General features: G+C 46.7%; 1 protein-coding gene across 2 annotated transcripts in view; it reads left to right on the top strand.

Moving 5' to 3' along the window:
- LOC123963877 (arf-GAP with Rho-GAP domain, ANK repeat and PH domain-containing protein 1) overlaps positions 1–10,573 on the top strand; it is a 25,704-nt gene that overhangs the window by 12,834 nt on the left and 2,297 nt on the right. For both annotated transcript variants that reach the window (XM_046040967.1, XM_046040966.1), the window contains exons 11-22: positions 1,354–1,618; positions 1,727–1,926; positions 3,602–3,687; positions 4,134–4,316; positions 4,921–4,989; positions 5,357–5,456; positions 5,610–5,666; positions 5,902–6,028; positions 7,585–7,684; positions 7,845–8,046; positions 9,060–9,105; positions 9,241–9,440. In XM_046040967.1, the coding sequence (XP_045896923.1) occupies positions 1,354–1,618; positions 1,727–1,926; positions 3,602–3,687; positions 4,134–4,316; positions 4,921–4,989; positions 5,357–5,456; positions 5,610–5,666; positions 5,902–6,028; positions 7,585–7,684; positions 7,845–8,046; positions 9,060–9,105; positions 9,241–9,440 (1,635 nt within the window). The remainder of the gene's footprint in view (positions 1–1,353; positions 1,619–1,726; positions 1,927–3,601; positions 3,688–4,133; positions 4,317–4,920; positions 4,990–5,356; positions 5,457–5,609; positions 5,667–5,901; positions 6,029–7,584; positions 7,685–7,844; positions 8,047–9,059; positions 9,106–9,240; positions 9,441–10,573) is intronic.

The raw sequence follows: 10,573 nt of genomic DNA, 5'->3' as shown, positions 1-10,573 counted from the left end.
CTGTCTCCTGGTCCCTGCTGTACTCTACTGCTGTCTCCTGGTCCCTGCTGTCTCCTGGTCCCTGCTGTACTCTACTGCTGTCTCCTGGTCCCTGCTGTACTCTACTGCTGTCTCCTGGTCCCTGCTGTCTCCTGGTCCCTGCTGTCTCCTGGTCCCTGCTGTACTCTACCGCTGTCTCCTGGTCCCTGCTGTCTCCTGTACTCTACCGCTGTCCCCTGGTCCCTGCTGTCTCCTGTACCCTGCTGTACCCTGCTGTACTCTACTGCTGTCTCCTGGTCCCTGCTGTCCCCTGGTCCCTGCTGTACTCTACCGCTGTCTCCTGTACCCTGCTGTCTCCTGTACCCTGCTGTACTCTACCGCTGTCTCCTGTACCCTGCTGTCTCCTGTACCCTGCTGTACTCTACCGCTGTCTCCTAGTCTTTGTTGTACTCTACCGCTGTCTCCTGGTCTCTGCCGTCTCCTGTACCCTGCTGTACTCTACTGCTGTCTCCTGTACCCTGCTGTACTCTACTGCTGTCCCCTGGTCCCTGCTGTACTCTACTGCTGTCCCCTGGTCCCTGCTGTACTCTACCGCTGTCTCCTGTACCCTGCTGTCTCCTGTACCCTGCTGTACTCTACCGCTGTCTCCTAGTCTTTGTTGTACTCTACTGCTGTCTCCTGGTCCCTGCTGTCTCCTGGTCCCTGCTGTCTCCTGGTCCCTGCTGTACTCTACTGCTGTCTCCTGGTCCCTGCTGTCTCCTGGTCCCTGCTGTACTCTACTGCTGTCTCCTGGTCCCTGCTGTACTCTACTGCTGTCTCCTGGTCCCTGCTGTCTCCTGGTCCCTGCTGTCTCCTGGTCCCTGCTGTACTCTACCGCTGTCTCCTGGTCCCTGCTGTCTCCTGTACTCTACCGCTGTCCCCTGGTCCCTGCTGTCTCCTGTACCCTGCTGTACCCTGCTGTACTCTACTGCTGTCTCCTGGTCCCTGCTGTCCCCTGGTCCCTGCTGTACTCTACCGCTGTCTCCTGTACCCTGCTGTCTCCTGTACCCTGCTGTACTCTACCGCTGTCTCCTGTACCCTGCTGTCTCCTGTACCCTGCTGTACTCTACCGCTGTCTCCTAGTCTTTGTTGTACTCTACCGCTGTCTCCTGGTCCCTGCTGTCTCCTGGTCCCTGCTGTACTCTACCGCTGTCTCCTGGTCCCTGCTGTCTCCTGGTCCCTGCTGTACTCTACCGCTGTCTCCTGGTCCCTGCTGTACTCTACCGCTGTCTCCTGGTCCCTGCTGTCTCCTGTACCCTGCTGTACTCTACCGTTGTCTCCTGGTCTCTGCTGTACTTTATCTGATGATTCTTCTTCATGGATTTTGTCTCTCAGAGGTTCATGAAGGCTGGGTCACGTCCCTGCTGGCGTGTCGAGGCCAGCCAAGCGCCGCACCCCCAGAGCTCCACGGACAAATCACAATGAAGGACACGCGGAGCCGCGCCTACGCCGCCGTTTGGGGTCACGACCTCTGGATTTACCCCAACAAGGAGGGCTTCCAGCTGGGCATCGCCTCCTTCTCCGTCCCCCTGAACGTGGCCTCAGTCAAGCCTATAGGGAAACACTCGTTTTCCCTCATCACACCATACAAGAGCTTCAAGTACACACCTGTCTTTCTGTCTGTCTGTCTGTTGCTATAGCAACATTAAGTCCTAACGTTCTTTCTTCTCCCTGTTCTTCCTCTTTGGCCCCGCCCCCTTGTCTGCAGCCTGTCTGTTGATTCGTCAAAGGATCTGTCCATGTGGATGGACAAACTGTCCTCGTATATCCTCAGCGCCCTGTCCTGCAGCCAGGTGACGATGCGTTTGTGGGAAAACCCCGACAACAAAGTGTGCGCCGACTGCGGCTCGGCCAATCCTGAGTGGGCGTCGGTCAACCTGCTGCTGGTCATCTGTCCGGCCTGTGCAGGTACGAGCTCACCCGTGTTCACGTCTTGTGCGTTTGTGCATCACTAATTGTTGTGTTTATGAATCTCATTTGTGGATGTGATGAAGAGTCTCATGATTACAACTTAGCGTACGAGTCATCAGACGACTAGGCACAGTTGTGTGACCACAGAACAGGTTTTGCCGGTATCATGTTACGGTACACCACCGTCACAAACACAGATGCTGCTCTTTCTGTTAAACTGATGCGAGCTGACGTGTTGTAGTGGACGCCCTCAGCGTAGGCGGGCGACGCCACATGAAGCTGCCTGACGACATTGACAACGTTCTTGTAAACGGCTCACACGGGAGCTGAGCTTCCTCTGCTCCGCTGCACTCGCGCAACACGCAGCATCGTGGGCTAGACATATTATATCCGCGTAAACCCTGGTGAGCGGTTTGGGGGTTAAAATGCTGTCTCACTACATCAGAATCAGCTTTATTGCCAAGCAGGTTTTCCTCACACAAAGCATTTGCTTTGGTAACTTGGTGCTAAACAATAAAAATAAAATATATAATTAAAGTTGCAAGCAGCGTTGGGCGGGCCCTCGCATGTGTTACGTGTGGAGGTGTGAGGCGGCCACGATGCAGATTCTGGAGCTCTGCCGGTCAATGATGGCAGATGGATGTGTTGAGGGCGGGACTATAATTATCCATATCAAATTTGGTATAAATGGGAGCATGTATATTGAAGCTATAACAACTTCCTATTTCTCAGCGAATCGTCAATTTTTGAGACCACGCCACGGGCATGCTCGTGGATGAAAACTCGCAGTTTGTATAACTTTTAATCGTCAATGGTTTTGGACTGCACAGCGAAAATGTGAAGTTGATCGGACTAATTCCATAGGAGGAGTTCGTTAAAGTACAAAGTGTGCAAATCCCCAAAATGACCATTAAATCCAAAATGGCCGACTTTCCGTTGGGTGTGGGGCATCGTTCCAAGAGGCTTTTCTGTGCGTCTGGACATGATGCACTTACCAAAGTTGAGGTTACTTTGCAGAAGAAAATAGGGACCTCGCAGGGTTCATGCCCTAAATATTAAAATGCAGCACTGCAGTTAACTACATGTGCAGCGGTGTATGTATGTGTATTGTGTAACAGTTACAGAATGAAAGGTAAAAGGGGGGAGAGGTTTGGGAAGGCGTGAGAATCAGAGTCAGTGGAGGTCCTGGTTCTTGTTGGTGAGAGGTTTTGGTCCTGATGGACCACAGAGGAGTCAGCTGCAATCTTTCCTGCTCGCCTCAGAGTCCTGGAGGCGTACAGGTCCTAGAGGTAGTATTGTAGTACTCGACCGGTCTTGGTCTCGTCTCGGACTCGACCGCATTCGTACCTGGTCCTGTCTCGATCTCGGACATTGAGCAATAGGGATTTCCAGTCTGGGTCTGATGACCCACTGGTGATGCTGGTGCCCAGGAAGAGGACTGTGGAGTCACACAGGGTTATCGGGGAGGGTGGGGCTGGGCTGTTCCTAAAATCCACAACCATCTCTGCTCCTTCAAGAAGGAGTCCTTTCTCCTTCAGGTGTAAGTAAACTGAGGAGTTGGAGGAGTGACCCTCTTGTGTTGAGCCGTAAATAATATAGTCTGTGTGGAATGCTAATGTTGCGAGCAGATCTATTGGTTTAAATGCAGAATGCTAACAGTGTCTGTTCTCAGGTCAGCATCGAGCTCTGGGGATCAGGCTGTCGAAGGTCCGCAGTCTGACGATGGACAACAAGATCTGGACTGAACCACTCATACAGGTGAGGGGGGGGCAGACTGAACCACTCATACAGGTGAGGGGGGGGGGGGGGGGACAGGCTGAGGGGGGATTTAAACACTCGTGTGAGTTCAGCGAAACAAAACGGTGGTTCCCTGAACACCCTGCTGTGAACGCAAGCGCACTGAATTTTCCTGCCTGTTTTACACCGTTGTCTTTACAAACTTATCACAACTGATAACTGGGTAACACCTGAGACACGGTTAGCAACATTTTCGGTGGGCGTGTTTGAAACATTTTTGGATTGAACGACATGTTTCCTGCAACGGGCCACCGTTTCTGTTGAAAAAAACGTTTTGCTACGTTTTGTCTGCGCTGAACTCGGCCCAGGCGAAGGGAGGACTGAACCACTCATACAGGTGGGGGGGGGGGGGGGGGGGGGGGCAGACTGAACCACTCAATCATAACCTTTAACCTCTTCCTCTCCAGCTGTTTGTTAACTACGGTAACAGCCTGGCCAATCAGGTGTGGGCTCCAGCGGTGCCGGCGGCGGAGCGGCTGCGTCCGGAGTCGTCGGACAAGCAGAGGTCAAAGTTCATCCAGGATAAATACAGCAGGGGGCGCTACAGACGAGTCCACGCTCTGACCTCCTCACCCTCTCAGATGGATCAGGTCTGACTCAGTTACAGTTACTCTGACACGTTGCCATGGTAACTGTAGGGACGTTCAGTTCGGGTTTGTGTGTTTCAGGATGTAAAGTAAATATCAGTTTTCAGATCAGAGCAGTGGAAATATTGTAATATTTATTAGGCTGGATCAGATAAACATCCCACAGTGATGGATTTTCTTTAGTTGATTTCAAACATTTAGATACATTTAAATAACTTCATATTTTAGATTTAAATTAAATACCCTTTTTTAATTTACCTCCATGCCTCCAATAATGATGTCATTTTATTTTCACATAACTGAAATGGTAGATGATAAAAATACAGATGTATCTGTCGGTGTGAAGAAACTGATCTGAAACCAGTCATCATTACAGTTTCAGAGCTGGAGCCTGTTTGCTCTGTTCCATTCGAGGGTTCGATCTAATTGTTGTGCCTTGGTTTATTTGTGTTTTCAAGAGTGATCCAAAAAAACGGTTTGTCCCGAGACAGAGCGCACGTCCATGTACGCGCAAACTGTACATGGACGTGCGCTTAATATGTGAACATGAAAGTTTAGTGCTTACATCACCTGTACAGGTGTGTGATGATGTGTGTTTGTGTTTCAGAGGCTGCGTCAGGTGGTCTTAGGAGACGACGTAGGAGAAACGATGTCGCTGATCTGCTCGGGAGCAAAGGTCTGATGGTTTCACTCTTTGATGATCTTTTAATGGTCATTACGCACGCACACATTTAAAGTGTTTTTCTTTATTCACTTCATGTCACCGTTTTAAGTTTAGCATCTTCAGCAGCTGAGCTCACGGCTCCTGCAGGTCACACTCCAACACGTCTGTCTGTAAAAAGCACCTGTGAAGTTACTTGGTGACCAGACGTGCTGTCATGTGACAGCAGGTAAATCACAGGTTTAAATTAGTAAAGGAACAATGAGTGAGATCAGCTTCAGGGTCCTGGTCCTGCAGGTACAGGGTCACACTTTGTTTCTGCTGTGAGAAACAGCCGTTTACTACTTCCTGTACCTGAGTGATGTTCGTTACCTGTGTGCAGGTGTGTCAGTCAGACCCTCAGAGCCCCTCCCCCATCATGCTGGCTGAGAAGGCCGGTCAGGCTCTGCAGACCCAGCTGCTCCGGCTCAACGAGTACACAGGTAACACACCCCTCTTCTCACCTGGCTGCACTGACGTACAGGTGGACACTGTGACATCACTGTTGGGCGTGGTCACTGAGGTGACCTAACTGTTGAACAAACTCATCTGGATGTGATTCTGGATTCAGGACTTTTTATTCTGTTTTTATTCAGAGTTCCCGCCTCACCGGCCACAGTCAGCCAATAGGAGACCTGACCCCGCCCCCTCAGGTAGGATGAATCACCTGGATGAATTTATAATGAGCATGTTTTTAGAACTTTTTGTTTATGCAGTCTGTCATTGTCTGTATGAATCATATTTGGAGCTGCAGGACGTCTCTGAGCGGAGAAACACAAAGAAAAGCAAATGTTGTTTTGAACCAAAAGGCCACCGTACGAGTCCTGAAAAAGATGATGTCATTCTGTTCAGCACTTTGATCCTCAGAAACATTTTCTGTGTGTGAAGGTGAGGAAGAGGAGGAGCTTCATGGAAAACTGGAAGAAGATCGTTTTCTGTTCTCATTGGAAAACGACTCGGCAGCGTGCGACGTCCTCGACCTGCGAGAAGTTCTGTCCGTCTTCATTAAAGACGGGTAAATAAAATAGTGAAACTTCTGATACTACTACTAATGTATTGCTTGTACTGTATATAGCAGACAATATCACATCTATTAAATCAGAAATATGTGAAGTTGATTCAGTAAAACCGAAACAGTGAGGAAGAAACAGAGACGTCATTTAGCAGCTCACGACCTGCTGCAGCCTGTCTCGGCTTGGATGCTCTTAGAAAGTACGTGTGAGTCTTTCTTGGTTTAATAAAGGTTTAAACAGACATTAGGCAAACTGAAGAGCAGGATGTCTGTACTTCAAAGCTCAGGAGCCTGAAGAAGGGAAACTACACATTCTTTCAAACACAATTCAACATGTTGAGAAGCAGAACAGAGTTTTCTGTGTCAGTTAAAGGAACAGGATGTTGTAGAGGACAGCTCCCTCTGGTGGAGACTCCTCATCACTGCAGGATTCTACAAACTGCTTCAACAGGTGGAGGAAAACACCTGTCAATGACTTTAATATTGAGTCAGAAACAGCCATCAAATCACCACAGAACTGAATCGAGGTCAGGAGAACCAGATGGTTGTTTAGACTGAAATCCTTTCTGTGTGGATTTTATAGAACATACTGGCTTTATAGACACATTATAGGAAACAGATTTTCCTAATGCAGCGCTGTCAAATGTAAAATAGATCTAATGATTTCAAATGTAATGCGGGTCAGAAGGTGCCTTGCAACAAACCCTAACTTTCAGGTTAAGTCTGACGCTACTTTATTCTGTTAAAGCGAGACACTGCAGGTGAACAGGGAACAGAATTAACTAACATATCACTGTGAAACGTTCTTCGTTGATTAGTCACATTAAGGCAATATTATTTTGTATTACAGGTTTCCTGAAATATTATGTTTAATATGCAAATGAGGCAGTATCTAATGAAATATGCACTAATTTGCATCCATTTCAAGAACTGAAATCTGAACACAGATGAAGTCAGGTTCAAAATTATTTTTTGATTTTGTTGACACATCAGACAGATTACCCCTTAAATCAGAAATACTATCAGCAAGCATGGAAAAAATAACGTTATTTCATGGTTTTGGTAATAAAATGTTCCATAACTCAGGCTGTGAATGATGTATGAACAAACCTCTCTTCAGAACATAATTGGGCATAAAACTGGGAAGTCTGGTGTCTGTAAGAGCTGCTGAAGTGAAGATGTTAAATTCTACACATTTTCATTGAAAATCAATATATACAGACCAAATATCTAATATCAAGTTACCAACGTAAAAACCAAGTAAATCAGTCCTCCGTCTCTTCTGGACAGGAGACACGTTCTATGTATGTTTATGCAGATGATGACGTTCTGTCAGTCACGTGTTATGTGTCTGAGCGCAGAGGACTGCTGGACCACATTTACAACTTGTGATCATTTCCTTTGCACTGATTTTTGGCACATGGCAGTAATGGAAACAAACACGACAGACTGCAGAATCTGTGGGAAACTGTAACTCAGGCTCAGCAGTGTGCTGGTCACTAAGGACATTTGTAATACTGCTTCTAATGCTTCCTGTCCGTGTGTTGGTGTGTTTTCAGACCAGCTCATGAGTTTGAGATGGTGACGCTGAGCGATCAGCTGGCCTGTGCCGCTGACAACAACGAGGCACTGCTGGATCACCTGGTCCACATACTGAAGGTAAACCTGGGTGTGTCTGTCTCTCTGAAGACCAGTTTGAGCTTTAGACGTTAAAGAAGAAGACAGAAAGACACGTTGTCTGGTCTTCACCTGCAGATGTCTGTTGGAGGGTTCTTGTTATTAACGAGTTCATGTTATCAACCTGAGTCCATGTTTGCAGGTGATTCTCCCACCTGGCGTGTCTTATGCGGAGGTGTGCGGGGCTTCTGCTGTCAGTAAAGTGTGTGTCGTTGAAGTGGGCGGAGCCTCTACTCAGTCTGACTCCTGGTTGTTGCTGTGGGAGGACGGCATCAGTGTTTACCCCGTCCACAGACAGACACGGCAGACTCTGAGGATGGAACTGAGCATGCTCAGTCACCAGGGTAATGGTCAACTGTTTTAGTAAAAATCTGTAAAAACTGAAGCCTGGAGCAAACTCAGCTTTACTCTTCACTGTGGAATTATTATTAATCTGACAATCTGTATTTATCTAAGATTAAAGATGTTTCGTCAGTTCTTAAAATAAATATAACAAGTAAAGGCTAAATCCCAGCAGGGGTCTTTCAGACTTATATCCATGTTTTAAACTAGATACTGGGGAAGAGGATGGATTGTTAAAATTTGCTTCCATTTGTTGAGAGTCCTAAATATACATAGAGCCGATCAGTTTTAATTATTTTAAATCAGATTTTCTGTTTTTGTGTTTTCTGCTGTCAGATCATGTGTTCCTCTTTTTGTTTGTTCTATTAATTTTAGTTAAGTTTAGTTTAAATAATAAAAAACATCTAAAATTCCCTGTGTAATGTCCACATGCTCTTCATCAGATAGTGTTCCACAAGGCTCCAATCTGGGTCCTCTACTGTTCAGACAGAATTTTACAACACCGGGTTGTATAATGAGATGAAGTTGTAGTTCCCTTTAGTATGTTACCGCTGCAGAGAGAGTTTGTTTCTATGCAGACGACACCCGACTGTATCCAGCTGTTCAGTGAGCTGATCTGAGCCTGTTTACTGCTTTAAAAATGGATCTGAAATCAATGTGAGACTGAAACACCCTCCACCTGAGTCAGGATAGAACAACAAGTTTAGTTTGTTAACAAGAAAATGAGTTTTCAGGTAACATATGTCAGTCAGTGTTGCATCTCATATGAGAGTCCAGTCACAGTGTAAGGAACGAAAACAGCATTGTTTTGATAGAGCTGATGTTTGTTCTGAGTCCACTGAACCAGAATATGAATCTGTCTGAAAGAAAGAAGTTTTTATAACACAGACCTGACGTAAGAAGCTCAACTGATGTGAAAAACAAATTGGGAACAAAAGTGAAGTTTTGAATCTATTTGAATTAAACTCTGAATGAAATCTCTGAACATCAAACGTGGTCTCGTGTTCTCTTTCAGAAATGGATCTATCTGAAAACATTATCACCATGGTGACTGCAGACAGGTGTGCACACACTCACATTTCCCTCCTGAGAAGATTATGAATCTGTTTACATTAGCTGCAACAATGTTTACTTACACATTTATATTCCTGACTTCTGATTGGCTCATGGCTTGCATCTTGTTGTTTTCTCATCAGGACCGTGTCGCTGCGTTTTGAGGAGCAGCACAGCTGTCAGTCGTGGTTTAACCACCTGCAGAAAGCCCTGACCAATCAGAAAGCAGCTCCACAGCGTCAACGCCCAGCTCGCCTGTCTCTGTACCCAGTGATGGATGTGGGGTCGAGGGGTTCAGTTCCACCGGCCATCGAACGCTGCATCTCCCACATCACAACCTACGGTCAGTTTATGTTCACACATCATACATATTTATTTTTACATAATTTATACATTTACAAGGTAGATTTATTGATCGTTTTACAACACAGGGTTGTTTAACAAGGTAAAGTTGTAGTTCCCTTTTTTGATACTCGCATAAAGCAAACATTATATACAAAACGTTTACACAGTAAATGGTGGATATATAATAAGTCATAGAAATAAAACTGTTGTGCATGGAGCAGTGCTGAGGATGAATGTAAAAGTTTCTCAGCCTGGGGGAAGAAGCTGCTCTGCAGTCTGGTGGTGCTGCAGCAGAGTGAACAGGCTATCCTCTAGGGTTTTGCAGGCACCTTACCGATATCACGATGCTCGGGAGATGGGTACCAATGATATTCTGAGCAGTTTGAATCCCCCGCTGCAGAGCCCTCCGGTCCTGGGCAGTGCACATCCCATGTTAGAGATGTTTCCAGTCAGGATGCTTTCTGTTGCTCCTCTGTAAAAGCTGACAAGAACTTGGCACGGGTATTTAACCTTCATTCAGTCTTCACAACAGAGTGACGATGGTGGCTGTCTTGAAGCAGGTGGGAACCCTCTCCTGAGACAGTGAGATGTTGAAAATGTCAGTAACAACATCAACTAGCTGATTGGCTCAGGTTTTTAGTACACGGCCAGGAATGTTATCAGGCCCAGCTTATTTACTCATATTCAGTCTCAGCAGGACTCTCCTCACATCTGCTGTGGATACTGACAGTGGTCGGTCCTCTGGAGGTGGAGTAGACTTTACAGCTGACTCCTTGTTGAGGAGACCAAAGTGTGCATAAAAGGTGTTAAGTTCATCTGGTAATGTGGCCTCACACATGATGGGGGCGCTCCTGCTTTTGTAGCCTGGGAGGTTTTTGATGGCCTGCCACATATCTTTGGTGTTGAGGTCTCTCCAGTCTCTGCTGATGTCTCCACTTTGAAAGCTGGCATCAAGGAGGCAGTCTCAAAACAGTCCTGTAGAGCTGCTGTAGCCTCACCTGTCCACACTGTGACTGTTTTGCTGTTGGTTTGACCTGTTTAATCAGCTGGGTGGGCAGGAGAAACAGAGAAATATGGACTGGTAAATAAAATAGAAGTTAAATTTTTTTGTCTCTCAGGTCTGAAGGTGGA

This window comes from Micropterus dolomieu, linkage group LG23, assembly GCF_021292245.1.
Source record: "Micropterus dolomieu isolate WLL.071019.BEF.003 ecotype Adirondacks linkage group LG23, ASM2129224v1, whole genome shotgun sequence".
NCBI classification, from domain to species: Eukaryota; Metazoa; Chordata; class Actinopteri; order Centrarchiformes; family Centrarchidae; genus Micropterus; species Micropterus dolomieu.
This window is presented reverse-complemented; position numbering and strand designations above follow the sequence as displayed.